This window comes from Salvia hispanica, chromosome 5 (genome assembly GCF_023119035.1).
Source record: "Salvia hispanica cultivar TCC Black 2014 chromosome 5, UniMelb_Shisp_WGS_1.0, whole genome shotgun sequence".
In the NCBI taxonomy this organism is placed as follows: domain Eukaryota; kingdom Viridiplantae; phylum Streptophyta; class Magnoliopsida; order Lamiales; family Lamiaceae; genus Salvia; species Salvia hispanica.
In genome coordinates, this window is record NC_062969.1 from 20,245,217 (window position 1) to 20,272,988 (window position 27,772).

Genomic DNA, 27,772 nt, shown 5'->3' on the forward strand with positions numbered 1-27,772 from the left:
CTCTCTCTCACTTTTTTTCCTCTATTTTATTAACTCTCTTACTTTATTCACTTTCTACTTTACTAACAAAACCCCATTTCCTTAAATCACATACCGAAAAGTTTATGGTCACTTATCTTGGAACGGAGGGAGTAGCTCTTTTTGGACAATCTAGATTACAGATTACACTCAAGGGCAGATTAAAACCAAAATGATCTTGGATCAAACACGTCTCACTTAATAGTCTCACACCTCATGGTCTTATTGATTTAGTGTGTTATTTACACTCTCCGTCCCTGAAAAATAAATAAATTTATATATGACACGAGTTTAATATGCAATTGGTAAAGGAAGAGAGAGATTTAAAAAAAATAAGAAAGAGAGAAGGAAAAAGAAGTGAAAGTAGTGTTAGTAGATTGTGGGGTCCATATTATTAATAGTGTGTAATTAGTTAATTTTTTTTCATATTTAGACTTTTTCTAATTTTGGTGGACAACGCAAATTGATAAAACTAGTCTATATTTTAAGGGTTGAAGGGAGTATTTTTTCTAGCATACTACTCCTATATCGATTTCTATTAGAAATTTTAAAAATTGTGTTATCTTGCAAAAGTTATTCCTCTATTTTCCTTCACACTCTAATAACGTTGATCACAATATTCAAAGTAGGTACTTCGTGTAAGTTAGAAGCCTAGAGGTCGATTAAGAAAAAGGGGGCACTGAGTAGCGAATGAATGAACAATCCAATTTTGCGAATGAATGAACAATCCAATTTTGAAAATCATTGTTTAGAGCACTCTCAATGCTCTCCCTAAAAACTCCCTTATTTCTCCCTAACTCCTGTCACATCAGCGTCACATCAGCACCAAAATTTATCCCCAGTTTTTAGCCAACTTTTAGCCAACTGTTCTAATAATTTCTCCCTAACTCAACATTTCATTTTTACATCATTACTAATTTAATTATTTTATTTTTGTATATAATAAAGCTAGCTAATTTATAAGACAAGACAAATAATAGTAATAAAGTTCGTTGTATTAAACACGAGTAAAAAATTACAACGACGAAAATTAAAAAAAAAAAATAGGGGGGAAATTATTTTAAATTAATTATTAAATTTTAAATTTATAGGGGGGGAAATTAAAAAAAAAAAAAAACTATTTTTATCGCCGGATTATCGCCCACAGTGGTCGGCGATAATCCGGCGAATTTTCGGGATTCGGCGTTAATTCTATCGAATTAACGCCGGATTATCGCCGATTCCTCCCCATTGCCAGCGAATTTTCGGCGATAATCGGCGATAAAACGCCGGATTTAAAGCCGAGTGCATTGGGAGTGCTCTTAAAGAGGTATTTTCCACTACCTTTAAGAAACGTCATTTAGGAAATGGATTCCATAATCATAACACTAATTCCACTAATTCTTTTCTTCCTCTTTCTTTACTAATTAAAACCCATGATATTTCTAAAGTTCCTATTTACGGAAGGAGAATCTTTTTCTTGCAAATTGCGTACAAGATGGTAGAAAAAATTATTTAAATGTATGTAAAATTCTTTTATAATATTTCTATAAATTCTTGTTGGTTTAAATATTTCTATATTCCCTAAACTCTTTTGTTGATAAAATTTGAATAGATAAAAATTAAAATGATTGCGATTGCGTTTGTTTAGATTCATGGCAAGTTGAGTTTAGAAAATGAATTAGATTCAAGTTATCGGAAGAAAACTATTAGAAGCTAATCCATGGGATAGTTGCATTCTAGAGAGGGCCTATAGTAGCCTAATAATCATAGAAACACATAGTATTTGTATACTAAATCATTGTCGTTAGATTCTAGAACTCTATAGTTCTGCTTATTCTTTGTAATTGTATACTTCCTTTCACCATTTTTTCAATTGTTAAGATTTCATTGAATTAGTTAATAATATAGGAATTAGTAACTCAATCAATACTTTTGAATCTTCTAAATAGTGAGTGATCTTAACTCAGAGGTACTTTAAGTTAGCTAAATAAACTCATTTGACACAATACTCATACTACAATAGCCCTGTATACTAGTGACAATTTTTGTTAAAACAAAAGCGAGTCAACACACCATTTTAGTTGGCCAAGGGGCTGTGTAGATCAGCACCGCAGACTAGAACATGGGTGCATGCTGCGGCTCGTGACCTAGCTACGCTCACCAAAGTGGCCTTTTCCGCCACACCATAGCTCAAACCCCATTTTCGGTTGGGTTGCAAGTGTCGTTGGTCCTTTTATTTTATTTTATATAATTCCAATGACATTAATAAGATGTTTTGACGAATATTATGCTTTACATGTCCGAAAAGAGTACCATATCTAAGAAGAGAACGAGTAGATGTACATGAATCAATCTGCAATCCTTCATCCGTCCGCCATTTATAGTCTTATTTTGACTTGGCACATATTTTAAGAAATTGTTTCACTTTGAATGTGAGCTCCATTTTTATATATTGATTTTATAATAGAGTGTGGGGTAGTGATAAAATGCAAACTTATATATTGTATAAACTCAAAACTCCTCAACACAGCTTCAACACAGTTTCGATACAAGATCAACACAGTATAAAATTTCAAGATTTTAATGTCAACACAGTATCAACACAATATCAACACAACATCAATCATTGACCACCGTTGAAATTCTATTGACATTTTTCTGTTGATGCTTTTTTGTGATCTGTTGACATTTTTCAATGGTCTAGATCATAATTTTGAGTTTGTACAATATTTAGAGTTTTCAATTGATCACATTCCATAGAATGTGAGTGTAATGATGGTTGAATCTATCTACCTAAAAAAAAGCAAATGAAACTTTAGATCGCGGAAAATAGCAAAATGAAACAATTTTCAAGGGGGAATACTCATAAGGAACAAGTTTCCCACTCACCTCATTCGAATGTCATTTTCTCATAAAAAACTCCACCCTCTTTAGTATTAAAACAAATAAAAGTAAAAATACCATTTTTATTAAAACAAAAATATTCATATACAACAAACTTGTTCGTTTATAGCTAGATCCGACCATTGTTCTTTTCTTCAACCACACTCAGCAAATTAACAAACACACACCCAAAATTCCAATAAAAAAAATTCAATGAATAATTCCAGCAGCCTTGAAGATGATGAATTCGACGCCCCTTCTCTGTGCGATTTCCCTCTAAATTCCAGCGAGCCGGAGAGAAACAACGGTCATGATGAGCCGTTGGATTCATTTGAGTTCTCAAACGATCTCAGCTCACACAGCCTCTCTCACGCAGAGGACATCATACACTGCGGCAAGCTCATGCCATACAAACACCAACTATCTCTTCCCTCGCCAAGACAACACCGCAAATCGCTGCCGCCGAGATCAAGCAGCTACGGAAACACGCGGTGTAGCCGCTCCTTGGATCGCAAAAGCCTAAAATCGGCCGGTTGGAAGCCGAGGTGGTATGATTTGACATTCGGCTCGGCCAAATTTCCGCCGGAGATGGATATCCGAGACATGAAAATCCGGCAAATTCGCCGTAGCCCGGGTGGAGATGGAACTCCGGAAAGCCAGAGAAGCTCTTGGGGTTGGGGCTATGATTTCCTGAGGGTGTTGAGCTGCAAAAATCATCCCGGTAGTGTGGCGGTTACGGCATCCATAGCGACTTTGAATTAGGTAATAATACTACTAGTATTCATGTTTTTGCATTATTTTTTTTATCATATAATATATGATCACTATGTAGTCTGTATCATTTCAGTGACAATAAATAAATGAATTTTCCGTAGTGTATTGGATTTTTATGGAACTAAGCATATCAAAATTTATTTCTTATATTAAAATTAAAGTTGAACTAGAGCATTATATAAGAGTGATCAATCGCTTAAATTACGCTATGTGACAGATTTATGCTCATTAGTAAAATAGAGAATCAATATGATAGTTGTCAAATATATCCTTAAAAATCACAAAAGTCTCAAAACTTTAATTTGTACTCCAGTTTCCTTGATTTAAATTATATTTTCACATGTCATGTAGTATCAAATTATTGGTAATTTTAAAAGAGTTTAACGAAATTTTATTTGCATACGTTCAGATGAAAAAATTGCACAAAATTGAATAGAAATCGACCTACAATATATTATTCTTCATTGCATTGTTTTGATGCCCTAAGTCAATGTACATAATACCACTAACTTTGATGTGTATAATGCCGAAAAAATTGTAATTTATAAGTGTTTTTTGAATTAATTAATTTGCAATCAATTTTTGTTTAAAGTAGTATGTCGCATAATTTAATGGTAAGGTGAAATGTATATAATCTCTACGTGCAATGCATATAATGTGCACATTCTCGATTTGTATGTAGATACTATAATGCACTTATCAATTGGACCGTTTTACTCCTTAATGCTCTATTCACATTAAAATAATGCTGGCCAAAAACCCTAGATCTCAACCATCTATATTTTAAATCTAAGGATTCATATTTGGTCTTAATTTTGATATCAAATAAGAATTTATTTTAATTCTATCATTAAAATAATTATACATATTTATTATAAATATAATTCAGATTATAGTTTAGAATTTCTATAATATATAGAGTTTACATTTGATTATATTTATATGTATATATATTGATTGCTACGCAATGTATTTATTTTTAGTTTTGAAGTAACACAAGTATTTGGCTAGGTAAGATCATTAAATGAATTTCACAAGTATCATGGGAAACACATCCTATACGGGTAAGAGTTAATTGGGTTATGTCAGATGATAAAGGTCACTATCTTATTTTTTTTGTTCATTTTGAAAAAGAATTTTGTCGTCCGTGGCGGCTGCGGGCTGGGGTTAAAAAATGAAATAAAATAATGCAAACTCACCTTTCAATGCTAAATTGTAAACGCTGCGACATTTATTTTTAATACTAATTTAATATCTAACTGTCTTTAAAAAAAATAGAGATTTATAAATGACATTTTAATGTGATTGATAAAGTAAGCAAGGATATGAAAACGTAAGCGGAAAAAAAGAGGAGGAAAGTATAGTGAGGGAAATATGATTAGTGGAACGTGGAGTTCACATTATTATTAGTTATGTAATTGATAAAAACTTTTCATATATAAATTTGATTTAATTTTGGAGGATGACCTAAAATATAAAACTAGTCTATTTTTAAAGATTGATGGAGTATAGTCCATAACTTAATGTTATAATTGTGAGTTCATAATTGCTTTTATCTAATGTTATTTTGATCAATGTGATAAGAATAATGATGATATCATACATAAAAGTTGAGCACACGCTGTTAAGACTATTATTACCTTCATATAGAGAGTGAAATGCAGTTGCAAAACAAGAAACCTTATTTATATGTCTATCACCAGACCTAATTCTGTTAATTTTGCAAGTATCTTAGCGTTTCACAATTGTACTCTGTTCGTCTCAAGTAAATTGAGACATTTTTTGGACATGGAGATAAAAATTTATGTTAAATAAATTAAATAGATATAAAATAAAATATGAGAGATAAAAGAGAATATAGTAATAAAGAGAATAAAATAAATGATTAAATGTTATTTTTTTATCAAATAAGAAAATTACTTAAATTAGTTAAGATATTCTAATAAAAATATGACATAATTTAGTTGGTACTGAAGAAATATATTGTAATTATATTACCACAATGTCATGTCAAACTCGATTAATATACCCTACATGCATTACGTGCATACTAAGAATATAATAATCCAAAAAAGGCAATAAACAAGGGAATTCTTATATAACAAACATAAAAATATCAAAGTTAATGGTTTCTTCTTTATGTGATTTTTGATAAATTTCGCTTATTATCGTATCATATCACATAAATAGATCATATTGATGAGATACATTTTGACATTTTCTAGTAGATGGTCTCGTGAAAAATACATCAAACTTAAAAGAACTGTTGATTGAGTGACAATTTTCTTCACCAAGATTAATTCATTAGGAATTAGGACTTTAATAAATACATATGAAATAGAAATGTCAGCCGAATACTTGTGATGACAGTAAATCAATTCAACAATTATTACTCAATACAAGCTGTTCAGATACCTGGATTCTCCAAATTAAGGCAATAATATAGATATAATCAATAGAGATAATAATTTGATTTGTTAGTCTTGTGATGGCAAAAACAAAGAAGTCGAGATTAAGACATTCCTTGCAAGTATCCCAAAACCAAAACCAAAACCATTTGCTTCCCTAATTATCTTTTCAAATATTTGTATTAGCTGTTGAGCTGCTGGCAACTCAACATCTAGAAGTTACTCCCTCTGTCCGCTATTAGGAGTCTCATTTCTTGGCGGCATGAGTTTTAAAAAATGTTGGGGGGGGGAGGAAATTAGTGGAATAGACGTCCCACTTGAAGTTTTAAATACAATGTGAGTGGAATGGGTTAGTGGAAGGTGAGACCCTATTATTCCTATTTATTGTAAAAGTGAACCGAGACTCCTATTCGCGGACGGACTAAAATGAAAAAACGGGACTCCTATTCGCGAACGGAGGGAGTATAAGAAGTTAGAATCCCGTATGCATAAGTATATATGATAATCCCTTTGTCCGTGATTTAAAATCCCATTTTCACATTAGATATATTCGTGATTTAAAATTTCATTTGTTTTTTTTTCATTTTAGGTAGGTGGACGGATCACCATTCAACCAACTCAATAGTACCATAAGATTTTATTATAAAATAAATATATAAAAGTGAGGTCCACATTCTACTAACTCATTTTTTCATTTTTCTTCACAAAATCAAACAATTTCTTAAACTCGTGTTGAGTTAAAATAAGACTATAAATATATATTTTGAATTTTGAATTTTTCATAATACTCAATGTTAATAACTAATAAGAATGAATTTGGCTCATATCTCATTCTACAAGCTAGAACAGTCATTAAATTGAACTCAAATACAAACTGCAGCTGTAAACTTTCTATCCATCAAAGAAACACAGGTAAAATAATCAAAACTCAGTTGCAAAAATAGTGACCACTAGCATACCTGTGCTCAACCTCAAAGAAATCAGTACTCCCCTCACCAGCAGGCCTCAGAGAAATCCCAGACAATGATCTATTCCCTGTGCTTGCAAACTCGACACGACCAAAGATCTCTAGCTCAGATCCATCATCATCTTCGCCGATATCCACAGGCATTCTCGCCCTCAACCTACCAACACTGCCCTTCGCCGGAAGCTCATCAACCTGCCACTTCAACTCCCTGTCAGCCCTGTTCAGCACTGCCTTGGGGGATACCTTCAAAAGGGTAGGATCCACAGGCAATTTCATCACAAATGTCACATCCTTCAACGGCGCTGGCAAATCCGGATTTGGCACGTACTGTATCATGACCGAGAGCAGCGTTCCAACGAGGCGTTTGACAAGACGAACTCTTATAGGCAGAGGAGTTGAGTGGGGGAGTAAACTGTACTTGATAACGGGTACCGCTTCGTCCGACAGAACAGTCCTCACATGAAACAGATTGTTGCCTAAGCTGCTGATCTTGGAACTCTGCACCACAAATCTCTTCACATCTTGTGTGCCTTCCACCTTGAATGAGAATTCAGTTTCTTTACTATTTGAACTGGAGTTGGGAGGCTTTGTCTTGAGGAAGACGACGCCCTTCAACCCGACCCTAGCTAGAACGGACTCCCTAAACTCTGCACTTATCTCTTCCACAATACACATTTCTGGACCTTGCTGCATTTCAGTCTTCTTTACCAATGAAGGATCGGCAGAAATCGGAGGAGCCTGCCTGGTGGCAAGGAGCTCCAAGCCACCAAGGCCGTGGTCTTTAGTAAGTTTCTTGGGTCCTACAAACTCGGATGCATCCAATCCACCACCCCAAGCATCATTGAGGCCTTCAAAATCTTCAGGCAGAGTTGGGCCCTCGTTGCTGAACTCAACTCCACCATAGTCTCCCTCGAATCCCTCCACGCCTATGTGTGTGGACTCTGTGGCCGCGGATGGGGGCAATGCGGTGACTTCGAGCCCCGCCAGCGCCTTGCTCATGTCCGAAATGCCTCCCTCCTTGTCCTTCTTGAAACCTTCCATGAGCATTTCATCGGGCTTGTGAATCCTATCACTAGCTGCGAATGGATCACTTTCATTGTCAATGTTAATAACCTTGTCCTTGTCCTTGTCCTTATCCTTGTCCTTCTCTTCTCCCTGGTGAGAAGAAAGGCCAGATGCGATTTCATCGCCGGCATGGAGAGTCTCTAGGGGGAGCTCGAAAAAGGCGCGGGAGAATGTGTGAGTGGAGTCTTGGTGTTGGACGGCGTCAGGCTCGACGGTGGGCCAGGTGTTGGCGCCTCTGATCTTGGCCTCGGTCTGGGTGGAGGAATGGACCATCTTGGCGATGCTGTCGCCGTGCATGGAGGCGAGCATGGCGGAGAGGCGGATGGCGGTGGTGCCCCGGAGGATGATGTCGAGGGCCATGTAGATCTCGGCGTACTTTTTGCCCAATTTCTCGGGGGTGACGTCGACGCCGCGGCAGGCGGTGACGACGACGGCGACGGCCTGGTTGACGACGTTGATGGTGTCGAATACGTTGTTGTTGGAGTCGTCAATGGTGGTGACGCCGAGGACGTAGATGGAGTTGACGAGACGGTAGACGACGCGGTAGCGGGACTCGACGCCGACGACGACCTGGCCGGAGGAGGCGGCCAGAGGGTCGTCGCCCAGCAGATCGGCGGAGAAGCGCGTGTGGCGGAAGGAGGAGAGAGCCATCAGGGCCCGGGATGGCGGGAACCATTCCCGGGTTAGGACCATTACGTCCGGCCCGTTTGTAGGCTGCAGCGACACCGCCAAACACGACATTTCTTCTTCTTCTTCTTCACATTCATTCTCATTCCATCATCCTTCAATTCTTCATCCCATATTTCCGATCCTAAAAAAAAGTTAAATTATTATTATTATTACTATTATTATTTACTATCAATTCATGAGAAAAGATCTGCTGCGTACCTTATTTTTAATTGCTTTATGTGCGTGCACGGTGCAACTGCATCCAAGTCAGCCACATTCCTTATTTTTAGTTTTCACATTACCTATTTAATTAGGTTAATCACTTAATTGCAATTCTATTCCCTTAGGGGTGACAAATCGTGCGTGTTGTGTCGTTATCGTGTCGACACGATAACACAAACATGAACACGACCCATTAAGAAAACTCCAAACACGAACACGAACACGACCCGCTACCCTCAAACACGAACACGACACGAATCACTTCGGGTCAACACGACACGGTAACAACACATATATGATATGACACGATAACAACATATATATGACACGACACGACACTACAATAATAATATTATAATCTACAAATATTATTTCTAATATTAAATTTTAAATTTTAATTTTAAAATTTTCAAATTTTAAAATAAATAAAATAATAATAATATTATAATATATTAATATTATTTCTTAACGTGTAACACGGACACGACACGACACGACACGAAGTTTTCGTGTCCTTATCGTGTCGACACGATAAGGACACGAACCCAATAAGCTTTGACACATACCCATTAATTTTGTGCGGGTTCGTGTCGTGTTATCGTGTCATGCAAAAAATTGTCAGCCCTGTCTTCACTATCTTTTTATTCCATGTCAGCACTCTACTATCGTTCATTTACTTCTCTTTCTATAAATTCTTACCGCTCAATTTTTCTTCATTGCAATTAATTTCTTATATATTACTTCTCCCTCTCTTAAATTTTGTTACATTTTTTCATTTTCGTCTATCCTACAAAATTCGTCATATTCCACTAACTCATTCCAACTCACATTTCTTAAAAATATGACAAAATTTAAGGGATAGAGGGAGTATTCGTTCTTATTGTTTGCAGATCCCCAACACGTTCTTCCCAAATCGTTTCTCTTTGCAGTTCTTTTTTAACATTAATTTTTTGGGTCATGTTTCTCAATGCGGGCAAACCCCATTTTATTAATTTTGTTACAATTCTTCTTCATTGGATAGATAAAGAGTTATCTTCTCGAATCCTTTTCTGCAAAAGTCATGGTTGTTGAATTTCTTTTATATATATATATATGTTAATGAAATTTTCTTTGAGGACGGATGAAAAAGGAAATGGTGCATACTCTTTAGGGACGGAGAGAGTCGTATGCTTCCAATGTGATAAGCCAAATAAATATTACTCCATCAACCATGACTTTTAGAATAGAAATAGAGAGATCGAAAAACGAATAAACGCAACATAGAAATAGAGAGATCGGAAGAGAAGACCAAATAACCAAATTTAAAATAGAGAAAAGTTCCGGTTGAAAGTGAAAACAGAGGCGGCCATAGTATTTAGGTTTTTGAAGAGAAGAGATGAATACAAAAAGATAATAGAGAGAACAAAAACTTATGATTCAATACGTGAAAGACAAAAAACAAGGAATGTGTCGAGACCGGGAGAGCTCCCGCGCCGCCCTCTTCCCACCCAAACCGCTAAGCTCTCAGCTGCCCAATCCTTGATCGCCTCCTCCATGGTGGAATTCCTTGAGAGAGCATGACCGAAATCGTCACCAAGAGCGGCTCCGGATATAGGTTAGCCGGTTAGAAGTATGGATTTCAAAAAAATCTTAATCCTCAATGGAATGGGTTGATCACTTTTTAAATGCATAGCCTCATCAGAGAGGACGAATCTAAATATGGTTAAATACATATACAAATAAAAATAAGATGGAATAAATCCCCACACACCTATATAGAGGATTGTTATGTTGCGCGTCTATATTGAGCGACAATTGTGAGCGCCTTTTACACATCATCCTTTTTTTTTAATACTATAATTTTGTCCCTTCAATTAATATCGGCTGCCTTCTTCACCCAAAGTCCCAAATTGACTTTACACCAGAGCATTCTAACTCTTCTTCTCTATATTTATTCCCAATAGATTGATTTTCTCTACCAGTCTTCTCATTTTCACATTCACTTATCCTTGCCAGATTTGTCATTGTGGGCTTTAGATTTCCCCGGAACATCAATGTTTTTCTTGCCCGATTTCGTTTTTTATTGCGAATGATTTTGCACAATAGTTTCAACACTCTTCATCGTTCATTGTGGGCTTCAAATTGTACAAATAATTTATTCCAATTTGTTCTCTGAATAATTTTTTAGCATTATTGTTTTCTGATAACAAATGAAATTTTGCAGGAGAAATACAAAAGTGTGTAAAAAGTAGATGTGGATCAGATGTGTTAAGATGAAAGATATCCATTAGTTTTTGCAAAATATTTAGATACGTGATTTCATAAGTTTATGTGGTTTGGCGATTGACAATATGTTTACGTGGTTTGGATATTCTCTCTACGAGTATGAAGATGAAAACATAAAATTAATGGACTAGACAATAATTTTTGGAGTGTATTTAAAACTAGTGTTTTATACGTACGTCTAATTGCATTCATAATATAAATAAAAAACAAAGTACTTAATTAAATTAATTATTTAAAATAATTAAATTAATTGAATATTTTTTATTAAATTACTTTATTCTCATTTTAAGATTGAAACACCAAACTAAAAATATTCAACTTTTTATATTATTATGAATACAATTCACAATGTTAAATTTTTATTAAGGCTATCTTGATTCATAATATTATGTGATTCATAATTTATATAATTATACTAGTACAATTATTATTAATTGCTATCAGTTTTTAATATTAATATTATTATAATAATTAAATATAATCATAACTATAATAATATTTAAGTAGTGTATTTGAATGATATTAAAATTGAATTAATTATTAATTTATAACATCAGATAATAATATTAATATTGATTAATAATAATAGTATAAAGATTAAGGAAAATGAAAGAAGATATTATAATATAACTTTTGGTACTAATTTTACATATGTCCAAAATACCCTCTATGACATAAATGGAAAAATATACTCCCTCCGTCCCAAGATAAGTGACTTGTATTCCTTTTTGGGGTGTCCCACTATAAGTGACCTATTTCCATTTTTAGCAAAAAGTCATCTCTCTTACTTTATTCTCCACCTACTTTATTCTCTCTTATTTCCTCTACTTTTCCCTCTCTCATACTTTACTCTCTCCACTTTAACTTATTTAAATACCATTCCTTAAATCCCGTGCCCAAAAGAAGTAGGTCACTTATCTTGGGACGGAGGGAGTATTTGTTTAAAGGGCATTTTGGGAAGAAAATTGCATCAGGTACCAAAAATGTGATTTTTAGGTACCAAAAACGATATAAAATAAATCAGGTACCATTTATGTGCGAAAGTGAAAGATCAGATACCATTTATGTAGTTCACTCTTTTTAAAAAAAAAGGAAATGACTCAACTTAGTTGGGACATCCCAAAAAGGAATACGACTCAATTTCGTCGAGACAGAGGGAGTAATAAATAAATTTAATTTATGGATACATAACATACACTTATTGATCAAGGCCATCATTTAACTTATACTCCCTCCGTTCCGCGGTAGTGGAAGTGTTTCATTTCGGCACGCGATTTAAGAAAAATTGTGTCAAGTAAGTAAAAGAAGAATAAAGTAGGAAATGAAAAAGGTAGTGAGATGAAAAGAAAATAAAATAAATAACTCAACTACTATGGAACATATCAAACTGACAAATGACTCCACTACTACGGAACAGAGGGAGTAATACTCTCTCCGTCTCTAAAAATAAAACTCTTTTCTTTTTATTTTTGAAAACTTGTTTCAATCTAATCTAATAAGTTGATACTCATTTAAACTTGTTTCAATCTAATAAGTTGATACTCATTTAACACTATCACACTTTTTCTTTCTACCAATCTCTTGCATTACCAATTTGAATTAAAACCCATAACATTTTAATGTTCCTATTTTTAGGAGATGGAGGGAGTATAATTTATATATAAAAAAATATGAATATATTTTTTAAGTTATACTTGGATGATAAAGTTTTAATCGTCAAACATATAAATAAATTATACAAATCTTTTATTATCAACATGTAAAATTCTGTTGAGATTACAAGTGGAACTATAGTTCGTAAAAATTTATAATAATCACAAGTGACATAGATAATTATGAATTCCTGTAAAAATTAGCCTCCTCATGTTTGTTTTTAAATAACTTACAAAGGGATTATCTCAAAAATTATGTATAATTTGTATTGAAGATTGGGTCGCTAAATTTTGTCACTGCCGTGAGGAATACCAGCTCCTAGCTTGGAAATTCAAAATTTGTTGTAATTGAGAAAAATCAAATGAAGTTAAATATCCCCAATAAATAAAGAGTGAACTTAAAAAATGGTCCTTGGACTATAGATTTATCTCGAAAATGGTCTCTGGACTTTAGAAATATCACCAGTAGTCCCTGGACTAAGGGTTAATATAAAAAACGGTATTTTGAGACGAAAATGCCCTTTTGAGGGGTTTTGAGGGGTTTAGGCAATTTGGTCTTTTTACACTTTTAACATTTTAAATCTGATATTATTTTAGTTATGTACTAAATCTGATATTATTTCAAAATTATCATTCTTCATCCCTTTTGTCATCCTTCACTTTGTTTCTTTATTTCAATATTAGATTTAATTTTACAAAATTAAATTTTAAATTTCAATTTTTAAATATCAATAAATTTTTTTAATTAAAACTATTAATTCATGGACACTATAAATATTGATTGAAACTATTAATTTTTGTTATTTAATATAATATTAAGGTGAATTGAAGAAGTACAGAAAAATAATATTAATCGTGATGGAAAAATAAGAGCTATTCTATTTAGCCTTCGTTCGGTTGTTATAATTGCTTGTGATTGAATATTATGAAGTCGACTAAAAATTTTGTATAGGAGTATTTTTGTTGAAATTTTCTAGTCATTTTGATTGATTGTTTTCAAATTAATAAACGAAAATTATATTAGTCTTACATTATACGCATATTTATTTCAGAATAAATCGTGTTATATTGTCTATTTATGATTAAAGCTAGTAAATATTAATTAAAACTAAGACGTTGTTATATCTTATTGATTAAATATTAGACACTATCAAATATTGATTATGACTAATAATTTTTGTTATTTAATAATTTTTATAATTAAAAAAATTTATTGATATTTAAAAACTGAAATTTAAAATTTAATTTTGTAAAATTAAATCTAAATTGAAATAAAGAAACAAAGTGAAGGATGACAAAAGGGAAGTGAAATAATATCAGATTTAGTACAAAACTAAAATAATATCAAATTTAAAATGTTAAAAGTGTGAAAAGACCAAATTGCCCAAACCCCCAAAACCCCTCAAAAGGGCATTTTCGTCTCAAAATATCGTTTTTGATATTAACCCAGATTTTTTAGTGTTGCTGACGTGGCAGGGGAGAAAATGGCTGGCCTATTGCTGGCCTAAGCACCATTGCGGATGCTCTTAGAAGACCCGTTATCCATTGTGTATATCACAAAAAATTAAATCATTCAATTGAGGGTTTTGCATCGCTTCCTTTCACCTATTTTCCACCGCAGACATGTAATCGGATCAAATTTCCCTATATTATTTTTGCAGAGTAATGCTAAATCAGTGAATTGTATATTTGGAATAAAATTGTCCATTTAATTACAGATTATTTTGTGTTTGTTTAACAGATGTGACTGGGAGGGAAAAATTAAAAAATAACCTAAGAAATGAGACCGGGAGAGCTCCTGCGCCGCCCTCTTCCCGCCCAAACCGCCAAGCTCACCCTCGGTTGCCCCATCCTCGATCGCCTCCTCCATGGCGGCATTCCTTGCGAGAGCATCACCGAAATCGTCGCCGAGAGCGGCTCCGGAAAAACACAGCTTGCGCTTCAGCTCCTTCTCGCCGCACAGCTCCCAGTTTCCGACGGAGGCCTCGCCGCCGCCTCCCTATACCTCCACTCTGAATTCCCATTCCCCTTCCGTCGCATCCACCAGCTATTATTTCACAGACCCCACTCCCCCCATAACCCGCTCGATCGGATTTTCATCGAGCCCCTACATTCTGTCGATCACCTGTTCGACGTATTGCCTCGCTTAGATATTCTCATCCCCAAATCCAACATCAAGCTTATTGTAATCGACTCCGTAGCGGCATTGTTCCGAGGGGAGTTTGACAACACCGCACCCGAATTGAAGCGGAGATCGGGTTTGTTCTTCAAGATATCATCCAAATTGAAATTCTATGCACGGAAATTCGGGTTGGCCGTTGTGCTGACAAACCAAGTGACGGATGTAATTGAGTCTTCTGATAATCTTAGGATAGGGAATCCTGTATCTTTGTGCACTTCGGGGAGGAAGGTCTGCGCGGCTTTGGGGTTGTCGTGGGCGAATTGTGTGAATACAAGGTTGTTCATGTGGAGAGAGGAGGATAGAGTGGGAGATGATAATGTGCAGACCAGGAGATTCTTGAGGGTTGTGTTTGCACCTCATTTGCCAGATTCTTCCTGTGAATTTGTCATTAGAAGAGAAGGGCTTTTTGGAGTTTGACAGATGATGATTCGGGTCGAAATGGCTATTTCGTTTTGAACAGAGCATAATCGATCGATTATTGATGACAGAAGCCAAATTTTGGGTAAGATCTGTATTTGCTAGCTTTGTCTTTCAAGATGAACTTGTTATGATTAATGCAGTGCCTCGATGTTCTATTGTACTAGTCTTGAACGTGTTCGTGTTCAAATACAATGAGAAAATTCCTGTTATACTACAAAATATGATATCAAAGCAAACAAAAACTAAATGAACACTGTTAGTTGTGTTATCTGTAAACGATGGATTATTTTTTTGCTGATTTTCAGATGGCATTGATTTGTTGGTTTCTGATATTGCTGAAACCTTAACATTTGATTTCTGCTAAATGCAGATTCGTACTGGTTTGTGGTAACTTATGCAGACGAGGAGTTCTACGCATTGCCATTCAATCTCAACAGATTCTTCCCACCTACATAGATTGGTTGGATTCTTTATTGAGGCCTAGGTTCCTTTTTTTTGAAGAAATGTGCTGATTTTGGTTCAATAAACCATTTCTTGAAGGTCTTTTGTTTCTTGGCCTCCTCTCTTAGTTGTTTTTTTATCTCTCTTCATTTTAGGATTGTCAAAGAGTTGAGTTTTAGCTTTGCTATCTCTTGTTTTAGTGCATGTTCATTGTTTCTCAAGTCCAATTGAAAAAAAAACACTTCTTGTGTTACTTCTGTTTTCTAGTGGTGTCTATGGCTTGCAAAATGGTGGGAGGAGGCAGTGATGGCTCACTAGACCTCTGTGCAAGAGTCTGCCTCATTGATGAGAATGAAAATATCATTTTCCACACCTATGTCAAGCTAAGCCTTCCTGTCACCAACTACAGGTACGAGACGACTGGCATAAGGCTGGAGTATTTGAGGGATGCAACGCCAGTTAGACAAGTTGGGAAGAAGATTCAAGACTACTTATGCAATGGGGAGCCGATATGGAAGATCCAGTCTAGAACTGGAAAAGCTCGAATCCTCGTTGGCCATGGCCTTGAACATGATTTAAAATGCTTGGAGTTTGAACGCCCCGAGTTTTTCATTAGGGATACTGCAAAATATCCGCCATTTGGTGTCTACAGATAATATTTCTGCATTATTTCATAGGTGTCATTATGTAAAGGGATGTATATATGCAATTACCTAATCAAATGTATATGGATTCAGATATTGGCTGATTAGCTGCGCTTCAATGCTTTCCTGTTGATATGATTACTTACTTGGAATCAAAAAGCTATGGTACTGTTGAATTATACCCAGAAACACATTTTACATACACATTTAAAGCTTCTTTATTAGAAATATTTTGTTTCACAATTCCTAATTGCAGGAAAAGATACATTTTTCTGTCATCTATGCTATCTGTATGCTTGGATTCACCAGGTAACGCCTCTGAGATGACAGAGGTCTTTCAATGAAGAATAGTAGCAACAAAAATTGAAGCTAACAAACAATACCATTTCAATCATCTCTGCATAACCATCATCATCAAAAAGCAAACTGAAACACAAAGGAACATGATGATAATATGCTAGCCCTCGTAAAAATAATGCCCATAACCCCTTGGTAGCATAGAAGAGGATGTTTGATTATACAAATACGAGCATGAGAGCATCCGCATCGGTGCTCTTGCTGACGGCAAAAGCACGAGCAGCCGACGTGGCATGCTCTGGTTGGCCGTTGGTTTATCATTTTTCATTATTTTTTTTTTAAATTTGAAAAAATCTGAAAAATTTAGATTTAATAAAAAAAAAAATTTCCCACTTCCCAATAAAATATATCCGTTTTCTCCACACTTTTAATTTATTTTTTCATTATTTTTATCATAAAATTCACACTTTCATCCATAAACACCCCATTTCAACACAAAAAATCACACTACACCAAACAACTCTCCCGATCTCAATTTTTAGGAATTTAATTATGTAATTTTTATTTTTTTAGTAATTTGTAATAGTATTTCAGGTATTTTGAATGCATTTTAATATGAAAATGTTTTTAGTAATTTAAATATTTAAATTGAATAATAGAACTGTGGGACTCTTGAATGGTGTAAGAGCATGCTCTTGCGGAAGAATATTGGTGTGGATGTTGTGCTCTTGTGGAAGAATAGGGAATTAAAAATGAATAAATGTGGGTCCGGGCCCACAGTGACGGCTCCAGAACTTTTAGATTGAGGGTGCGATAAATAATTACATTAACTTAGATTTAATATTCAATCGATTTCTTTTTATTATCTCAATTTTTTTGTATTATCTAAATTATTTATTTTCAAGAGAGTAAAATTATTATATGGTATAAAAAATAACTTTTTGGGTAATATTACTTGAAAATTTCTCAATATTGAAAACAGAAATTATTATTATTATTATTATTATTATTATTATTATTATTATTATTATTATTTGTTAGGAGTAATAGAGAATTTATTTTAGTAGTTCAGAATTTTTTTAAAATTTTTTTAGTAAAACAGAATGTATCATACTATTTACCATAAATTATCAAATATGATTGTAATTAAAAGTATGATTGTATCCCTACCCCAAAACATAAACCAAGAATTATATTATTCTTTTTTAGGTAATCTACTGGAGTATATTTTTTCAACATCAATATATCATTGTTTTTGCTCGCCTCTTCGTATTATGCGTGTGTTGTTGATGCATTCCTGCCTGTTTTCTGCATTCATAAAAAAACGAACTCATTACAAATGCACTTAAATTCACAATTACGCAATGTAATCACGTCATAATATAATCACATTTCGTAATTTTACAATGTAATACCTTCACCTATTTTTATTAATTCAATAAAGTATCAAAGATGAGAAACAATTCATCTTATAGTGTAGCCACTTCATTGATTTAATCAAGCATTCTGGTTAAACACAGAAATCACATGAGAGTCTGAGACCATCTTCTATTATTGAATAAAAACTAAAAATCAGAACTCCCCACAAATACACTGAAAAAGAATCCAATTTCAAAATTAAATGATGTAATCATTTCATCCATTAATCAACTTTCTTCATCTTGTACTCAACTTTGGTTAGAAATGTTTTTTTAAATATGAGACCTACTTTTTTATATTGATTTTATAATAAAATGTGAATGAAGTGAGTTAGTGGAACGTGAGATCTACTTATTATTTAGAGTAAAATTAAAGTGTGATTCTTATTATGGGACTGGCTAAAATGATAAAGTGTGACTCTTATTTTGGGATGGAGGAAGTATCATTTTTATAAAATGAGTGCAGAAAAGTAACTGGGACTCCTAAAGCGAGACAAATGGAGTTAGTTTTATAATAAAATGTGAGTGAATGAGTTAGTGTAATTTAGAGTCCATTACAATATACTAGTACTCCCCCTGTCCCTTATAATTTGTCACCATTTGACCCGACAGAGGTTTTAAGAAATGTAGCAATAAAAGTGGGTTGAAAAAATTAGGGCATCCACAATGGGGCAGAGGATGCGACGCCCTAAGCCCCGCCCTATACGCCACATTAACATTTTATCTTCCCCCCTTCCACCTGCAATGGGGCGGACTATAGCCCGCCCTAAGCATTTTATCTATTATTTGAATATTTAAATACTTCAAAATTTGGAAAAAAAACTTCATTTCATTAAAATTAAAACATTACACTACGAAATAAAAAAAACTACAAATTCTCAACGGCGGTTGCGGTTCCAAACTTCTTCAATCATGTCGTTCATGAGCTGAGTATGGTCTTGTTAGCTGCGCATTGGGGTCTGTCTAACTAGAACCTCACTGAAGCCCATCGGTAATCCTCGAGCGACAGGTGGGGTCGCCGTGCTGGAGCTAGATCCGGCTTCATCATCGACCCAATCGGTGACATCTTCAACTTCATTTTCGACTATCATATTATGCAAGATGATGCACACATACATGACGTCGACGATGACATTCTTGAACCACATACACGCCGGACCATTCACTATTGCCCACCGCGATTGGAGTACACTAAAAGCCCGCTCCACATCCTTCCGCGCAGCCTCCTGCTTTGCCGCACAACACTCTCCTCTCACCCATTGGGCAGCTGATCGTCTTCAAAAAAACAGCCACCTTGGGTATATGCCATCGGCCAAGTAATACCCCATATGATGTTGGCGTCCGTTGGCAGTGAACTGGATGGCCGGGCCGCGACCCCTGCATTGATCGGCGAAGAGGGTGGACGAGTTGAGGACATTAATGTCGTTGTTCGACCCGGCTACACCGAAGTATGCATGCCAGATCTAGAGCCGGTGGTTAGCGACGGCTTCGAGGATCATCTTCGGGTGGCTGCCCTTGTAGCCACTAGTAAATTGGCCTCTCCACGCCGTCGGGCAATTCTTCCACTCCCAGTGCATACAGTCGACGCTCCCTAGCATTCTAGGGAAGCCGTGCACCATCTCGTGCATCCTCATCAGCCTCTGGCAATCATCAGCAGTCGGTCTTCGCAAATATGTGTCGCCGAAAGCCTCCACAATTCCCTTACAAAAAGTCTTCAGACACTCGCGGCCAGTTGTCTCCCCGACGTGCAGGTACTCGTCGAACATATCCGCCGTGGTGCCGTACGCCAACTGCCAGCACGCAACCGTGCACTTCTGCACCGACGTAAGTTCGGGTCTGCTGATGCCATCTTCCCGATACGTGAAGTACTCATCTCGCCGCATTCTGAAACGGCGGTGAAAAACCATCGGGCCCTACCGTGGTTGATCGGAAAAATAGTTCGCGAACAGACGCTCGTGAGCTACGTCGTGCTCGCGGGGGCATACGCCCGACGTCGAATCGGCCGAGGGACACGCGCCACCGCCGCCTGCTCTGCCTCTGCACGCTCACGCTCCATTTATGCCAAGCATTCCCCCGCGGCTTCGTTAACGCAATCGAATAAGGCTCGAGTCAAGGCCCGGGTAATGCCTTCCGATGTATTCCAATCATCGCCGTTGGGATTCATTTTTTGTAGTGAGAAAAATGGAAAGTGATATTTGATGAGAGAGAGAAAAATTGGGAGATGGAAAATTGGAAGATGTGAGAAATGGTAGAGAATTGAGGTGTTTAAATAGAAAAAGAAATTGGAAAAAAAAAAAACGCGTTGCATCGTCCGTGGCGCCACAGTGGCTGACGATGCCACGGAGGACGCACATCGTCCGCGGACTATGTCAAGGGCGCGGACAATGGACGACGCATCGTCCGTGGTGCTGCAATGGCTGACGATGCGACGGACGATGCATCGTCTGTCGCATCGTCCGCCCCATTGCGGATGCCCTTAATGGCATTTGAGTCTTACTTTTATATACTCCCCCTGTCCCATCATTAAAAATGAAACGTTTTCCTTTTGTGTTTGTCCCTTTAAAAATGAAACGTTTCCTAAAATGGAAACAACTCTATTTCTACTTTTTCATCTCTCTTACTTTACTCTCTCCTCATCAAATCACAAAACAACACTACATAAAATCCCGTGCCGATTCCCAAATGTTTCATTTTAAGTGGGACGGAGGGAGTATTAGTTTTATAATAGAATATGAGTGTGAATGAGTTAGTGGAATGCGAGGTCCATTACCAAAAATAGTAAAAATGAAAATTGACAAATTTTTAGGAACAAACGAAAATGAAAATACATAACAAATTTTTAGGGACAAAAGAGAAAAAAAGGTAATTGTAAAAAGTATTGACGGACAGAAAAAAAAAAAAAAAAAAAAAAAAAGGAAACTAGTAACATTTTTGGCGGACGGAGAAGGAGAGGAAGTAATACTTTCGTCAACCTTACTTTCTTGGATCACTAAAAGCATATCTCATAATATCATTATATATTAGGCAGTCAATGGCTTGAAATTCAATCCACGGCCATAGAAATTAAGAATCCAAGCCACGTTCACGAGCTCATGCAAAACTACCTAATTATTCCAATTGAGTGACCATAACGTTAGGCTCAACCCCATTAATTAATATCCCTCTTTCGCCTTTCCTTACGCCTCAAAAATAAAAATAAAAATAAAAAGTCAATAAAAAGCCAACATAAAATCTTTATATCCAAGCAAAAGAAACGCCACTTTAACTAACCACAACTCTATACATTTATATCTCATCACAAAATCGACGTCGCTACAACAATGAAGCCGAGCGCAGTCCTCGACGGCCGGCGATTCATAGCGTCGTGCTTCATCCTCGTGGCGCTCCTCTGCGTCATAGCCTCCATCAACGAAATCCGCAGCGAAAGCCTCGTAAATTTTGGAAAATGCGCCATAAATTATTCTCAAAGTCATATTATCGATGTAGCACTCCCCTCAACGGCCAACGATGACGATGAGATCCGAATACTACTCGGAATCCTCACGCTCCCCGACCACTACCACAAGCGCCATTTCCTCCGCATGATCTACGGGACGCAACCTGTCTCGGGGGCCCACATCGATGTGAAGTTCATCTTCTGCAACCTGACTAAGGAGGACCAGAAGGTCCTGGTGGCGCTTGAGATCATGCGATACGACGACATCATCATCCTCGACTGCCAGGAGAATATGAACAAGGGAAAGACCTATAGTTACTTCTCCAGCCTCCCGGAGATGCTGCTCGACAACGCCAACGCCACAGCCTCGCCATACCCGCCGTACCACTATGTGATGAAAGGGGACGACGACGTATATTTCCGCCTACAAAACCTGGTGGACTCCCTGAAGCCGTTGCCACGCCTGGACTTGTACTACGGATACGTGATCCCGTGCCCTAGCATGGATCCGTTCGTGCACTATATGTCCGGGATGGGGTATCTGGTGTCGTGGGATATCGTGGAGTGGATTAGGGAGTCGGATGTTCCCAAGAAGCACGTGGAAGGTCCCGAGGATCTAGTGTTCGGGGATTGGATGCGCGAGGGCCACCGCGGGAGGAATAGGCATAACGCGAAATGGTCTATGTACAACTTCCCCGACCCGCCCACAGGGTGCACGCACGAGCTCTGGCCGGACACGGTCGCGGTGCACCTGCTCAAGACGCAGGACAAGTGGATATCTACCTTGAATTATTTTAATGTCACTAGGGATTTGAAGCCCTCTAAACTTTATCATATACCCTGATAAAGTTTGTGATTTTTGGTTTTGTTGTTGGGGATAGAGAGATTATTGATACAGTGATTATATACGATTTATATGTATATTCATCAAGAATTAAAAACACTAAAGTATGTTGTTGTGTTGTTGGGTGAGCTTCTGTTTATTCAATTGCCATTGGTAATTGTATAGAGCATGAATTCGGCCTCTCAATGCTTTTACGGATTCTCTTCTCCATCTCCATTCATGTTTTGCATAACTCTCACACTTTGTGAAAAGCCTTTTTATGCCTTTGGTCATTCAAAAGTACGTGGTGAGGCTAACCATATGTGTGTGACATGCCTTCGCAAATTTTAGAATTCTTTCTCATGATGCAATGATCCGAAAGTCGGAACTTACAAAATATCAATTCAATATATGATTCCACTTTCACTTGGTAAGAGATATATGGAAACTATTTAAGTAAAAAGAAAAATTATTAGTAATTTTCCAACGAATATATTGCAAGTGAAATGAAACGTATTTGCCAAATTGCTCGCTACTTTTCGACAGCACAAGTAAAGGTGCTCGCGAAATTCCGAGCACAAATGTAGTAAGCGAAACTATCCTTTAATTTTTATGCGGGCTTAGATTTTTACTCATCCCTAATGTGCTTGCTAGATGCTCGGAAGTACTCCTTCCGTCCGTCTTTTAATGTCCCATTTCTTTTTTCGTCAGTCCACAAAAATATGTCTCATTTACTATACTTGGTAAGTGGATCTTACATTCCACTAACTTATTCCGCTCACATTTTATTGTAAAACCAATATATAGAAGTATATTTCACATTCCAGTAACTTCATTTACCCACTTTATTTTTATAAAGTAAAACAATTTCTTAAAATTCGTGTCGATCAGATATGGTACATGTTCTCATGGACGGAGGTAGTGTTTAAATCCCGCCACTTTTTTTGGCAAAATATTGCTTGGGAAGGCTAATATAACTGCTTGTTCAAATTCTCCATTTTATTTCATTTTAATTTGCTCAATTCACAAATTCTCCACTATGCACTCCCTCTGTCCCACACAAGATATCCAAATTCTTGAATGACATGAGATTTTAGGAGGAGTTGTTAGGTGGAGTAAGTAAAGAGAAAAAGATAGTTGAATAATTTAATAATGAAGAGATTTATTTCTAAATATAAAAAGTGGACATCTTGAATGAGACAAACTAAAAAGGAAAGGTGGACGTTATGAGTGGGACAGAGGGAGTATTAGTTTTATATAAAAAAATGTGAGTGGAATGAAGTTAGTGGATATGAGCCTATCACCATCTATGAAATATTCTGCATGTGACTTCTAAAGTGAGATGAACGAAAATTAAAAACCGGGACTACTAAAGTGAGATGGATGGAGTATAATCTATCCGTGAATTATTGTCCATATTTGGTTCGACATGGGTTTTAAGAAATGTGAAGAAAAGTGAGGGAAAAAAGTAAATAGAATGTGAGTTTCACATTTATATATTAGTTTTATATAATACTCTCTCTTAGAGGCGGACCTATGTGGTGCCTTGGGGGTCCCATATAACCCCCAACTTTTGTATCTATTAATATTTATATATTAGATTCACATAAATTCTATATACATACGTTAGTCTAAGTGGTTGAGACTTTAGCCTTCCATTATAAAGTTATCAAAATTCTATATACATATGTTAGTCTAAGTGGTTGAATACTTAACTGGAGAGAAAAAAATGGTTAGGTGTATTAATTGGAAATAAAAAGTTATCAAAATTAAAAATAGGTCATCTTGGTTGGGACAAACTACAAAGGAAAGAGAGTAGAATATGAGTGTCATGAGTTACTGAAAAGTGGGCTCCATTTATTAAAAATGGAAAAAAAAGCAAAGTGGATAACATTTCACGGACGGAGGAAGTAATTTACACGACATGTGGTGGGGACTGCTAAAGTGGGACGGATGGAGAATAGTTTGCACGACATGTGGTGGGATTTTGTGGAGGTGAAGATACCTGACCTGCATCTATTGTATATGTAGCTACGATTGTGGTTTCTAGGCTTTTCTTCCTAAATACTTGTTGAATTAGATATATGGCTTGTGTAACTTACCAAAAATAATTAAAACTTGATCAGAAACGGAATACTTGGAGGGTGTTCGGTTTGCATGATTGTATCACGGATTAAATTTGTGGTGTGTTTGGTTTATGATATCCAATCCCACGATTCAATCCTAGATGGATAATCATGGGATAATTAGTCATAGCTAACTATCTATGACTAAAATAATCTCACAACTTAATCCTAGATTGTATATTGGTATTATTTTATCTAGGAAACCGAACACCACCTTGGTTTATTAGATGTATGGTTGAGTTGATGAATCCATAACATTGATAAGTGAAGTGCACGGTAAAAGAACCATGGTGTTTCTCAATGGAGAAAAGCTAGTTATATTATTCAACCATCTCCACAAACTGTGTTCCGTTAGCCATTTTGTTTCCATGGTTGAACTAAGAATACTGTCGTTGCTAGAGCAATGAATACAGTAGAGATCGTTTGTGGCTTCACCTATATCTGTCATCAATCTCGATAGGCATGTTCGTGTAAAAGATATGATCTGTGACTATGGAGCAGTAAACTCAGGTAGGCTCTCTACTATTGGGAAAAATGCAAGCATATAGTGCCAATGGAAATTTTTGATGCATTGTAATTAGTCTCATTATAGTTTACTCACTGATTATCTAATCTAGATTACGTTTTGGTCTCTTATTTCTTATGTTATACAGCAATCAAGATGGATCAGACTAATCTCCCCAAGTGCTATATTTTCATCGCATAGCATGTACATGTGCTTGTGCGGCCTGAAGTATGAGTTTGTATAAGTACTAGTTTTGAACTCTTATGAAGCTCAGTGGCAATGGTGATGGGAAGGAACTCTCTGCTAACTAGTCTCTGAAATTTGTAAGATATTCAAAACCGTCAATTTTGTAATCAAAGAAAATTACTCTTGCTGACTAGTTTGTTAAACATCTCTTGTAATGAACACAGCCTGAGGTAATTGGTGTGATTTGTTACAGGTCAATCCAGCTAATGAACGGATGCTCGGAGGCAGTGGTGCTCACGGAGGCGAGCGGACTCGAAGAAACAAACTGCTGCATTGGTAGAGGCTTAGCAATTTAGAAGCCTTTAGTCAACAGACTGTAAAACAGACTGCTACTCCAATGAACTGTGTAAAAAGTTTTAGTATTTAATTTAATACTCTCTCTGTCTCATAATAGATGTCACACTTTCTTTTTTAGTTAGTACCACAAAGATGTCACATTTTTTTTTTGAGAAACAGTTCTCTCTCACATTAATATAAATATATTATTTTCTTTTTCCATATAACACACAAAACAACACCTCCTAAAATCCCGTGTCAATCCCCAAGTGTGACATCTACTATCGGACAAAGGGAGTACCATTTCTGAATTTGGTTTACTCTATTTATTCATGTGATATTAATTAAAAAATAAATGCATATAATGATAAAAAAAAATGTACTCCCTCCGTCCAATAAAAATAAGGACACTTTTTTTTTTCATCCGTCCATAAAAATATTACATTTCTATTTATGGAAAGTTCTCCCAAACCCTTTACTCATATACATTAATGTATTTACAACTTATACCATTTGGGCCCTTGATAGGGGCCTCATCTAGCCCGACACTAGGACGAACTCGACAGCTCCGAGACCTCCATACAGCCCAACAAATTGATTACATCCACAACTCGATGCCATCGCCTCACAGCCACCGCTTGAAGCACAGCAAGCCGGACCATGTTCCGTCGAGCATCATCCCAGACCATGCAACGACTTCACAAGCAAAGCCCACCATGAAGCCAAACCTTGACTCCAAATCAGCAGCATATCTTTAATTATTTATGTCACGTTATTTTGATTCAAATCTCATATATATAGGAGAATTGTTTAGCGTAAAACTCAAGGAGAAATAAACTAAATGTTTTTCTCAATCTCGTGTTAATTATGAAGCCTAAAATATCTCCTGTCATATTTAGGATTTATTTCTTTGAAGTATATTTCCTCGTGATAGATTTATTCCTTAGAAGATATTTTCTTATTGAATATATTTTCTAGTTTGACTAGAACTAGGGCTCTCTATTGTGCTTATAAATAGAGGTGCTCCCTCATCGTAAAATCATTATAGTGAAATCCCTGGCTTGGCATCGCCCCTAGACGTAGATACGCATGGTATCGAACTGGGTAAACAATTCCTTGTGCTCATTCTTTCTTCATATTCGTGATTGCCTATGTTGATTTCCCAATAACTGGTATGTAGAGCCTAAGGTTTAAGAGGCAGAAATCACGATGGGGATGAGAAGATTGTTGTAGAGAAGTTCGACAGATCTAATTTCGGATTTTGGAAGATTCATATTGAGGATTACCTTATTAGAGTTTGTATACTAGAAATCACGTTTCGAGTGATTGAATACTGTAAAACTCTTATTTTATTTTCCAAGGAATAAAACAGATTATTTTTGTCATAATGTTGTTATGTTTTACATTTAATGGATGTTAATTGCATGTTTAAATGTATAAGTAAACTTAACAAAGTCTAAGTCTTTGTTTTAGTAGACCGGTTGTGAGCGTCGTCCACTTTAAGGTAACACGGTTAGTCCAAAACTAAGAAAAAGAAGAATTTCATGACCTAGATGGAATTTGACTATCCATCGTGAAAGGTTGCAATGTCAGTCTGCATATTTCTAAGCCTTACAGAAATAAGATGACATTGGTGTGGTAAAGCACTGAACGGATCTAACAGCAAGATGAGTCTTTATGCTATCTACTGAAAGACAAGGTCTTAATAAATATTTATTTCTTAATCAATATAGGTTAGCATTGAGCATACGGTATTGATTATGCATTACTTTGACTTATCAATTGTGCGGGTTTTTCACAACCCAATAATCCCGATATATTGGGTAGTGGTGATTAATATCTAGCGGTGCTAGGATTGCTATTATGTTGAATCGTGCGTGAGGTGAGTCTCGTTTGATAATGTCCTCAAGAGGAGCGCGAAACAAGGTTTTATTATTCAGAACCTAGCTAGTTGGACTTTGATTACTCTAAGAATAGTAAATAAGCGTTTCATACTCTTGGAATTTATAAGAAGTTAATTAATTAAGCGCATATCAGGCATTAATTAATTAAT

General features: G+C 36.1%; 6 protein-coding genes across 9 annotated transcripts; 4 read left to right on the plus strand and 2 right to left on the minus strand.

Annotated features, from left to right (window-relative positions):
* Positions 1 to 3,096: 3,096 nt before the first annotated feature.
* Positions 3,097 to 3,645, plus strand: LOC125189590. Its single transcript, XM_048086853.1, has one exon. The coding sequence runs from the start codon at positions 3,097 to 3,099 to the stop codon at positions 3,643 to 3,645; it is 549 nt and encodes a 182-aa protein (XP_047942810.1).
* A 3,288-nt stretch (positions 3,646 to 6,933) lies between these two features.
* On the minus strand, positions 6,934 to 8,838 carry LOC125186490. Its single transcript, XM_048082859.1, has one exon. It carries the CDS (start codon positions 8,836 to 8,838, stop codon positions 6,994 to 6,996), a length of 1,845 nt encoding a protein of 614 aa, XP_047938816.1. The 3' UTR covers positions 6,934 to 6,993.
* Positions 8,839 to 14,652: 5,814 nt separating this feature from the next.
* LOC125187501 (DNA repair protein XRCC3 homolog) lies at positions 14,653 to 16,725 on the plus strand. 4 transcript variants are annotated; one of them, XM_048084099.1, is made up of 3 exons: positions 14,653 to 15,589; positions 15,878 to 16,047; positions 16,216 to 16,725. In XM_048084099.1, the coding sequence occupies exon 1, from the start codon at positions 14,686 to 14,688 to the stop codon at positions 15,502 to 15,504; it is 819 nt and encodes a 272-aa protein (XP_047940056.1). In that variant the 5' UTR covers positions 14,653 to 14,685; the 3' UTR covers positions 15,505 to 15,589; positions 15,878 to 16,047; positions 16,216 to 16,725. The 4 variants fall into 4 exon arrangements, with proteins under 4 accessions (XP_047940056.1, XP_047940055.1, XP_047940058.1 ...); XM_048084098.1 differs by having other exon boundaries at positions 16,358 to 16,725; XM_048084101.1 differs by having other exon boundaries at positions 15,878 to 15,991; positions 16,358 to 16,725.
* LOC125189592 (RNA exonuclease 4-like) lies at positions 16,224 to 16,604 on the plus strand. Its single transcript, XM_048086854.1, has one exon. It carries the CDS (start codon positions 16,224 to 16,226, stop codon positions 16,602 to 16,604), a length of 381 nt encoding a protein of 126 aa, XP_047942811.1.
* Positions 16,726 to 19,770: 3,045 nt separating the features above from the next.
* Positions 19,771 to 20,214, minus strand: LOC125189593. Its single transcript, XM_048086855.1, has one exon. The coding sequence runs from the start codon at positions 20,212 to 20,214 to the stop codon at positions 19,771 to 19,773; it is 444 nt and encodes a 147-aa protein (XP_047942812.1).
* A 1,374-nt stretch (positions 20,215 to 21,588) lies between these two features.
* Positions 21,589 to 22,793, plus strand: LOC125191267. Its single transcript, XM_048088783.1, has one exon. It carries the CDS (start codon positions 21,628 to 21,630, stop codon positions 22,585 to 22,587), a length of 960 nt encoding a protein of 319 aa, XP_047944740.1. The 5' UTR covers positions 21,589 to 21,627; the 3' UTR covers positions 22,588 to 22,793.
* The last annotated feature ends 4,979 nt before the right edge of the window (positions 22,794 to 27,772 follow it).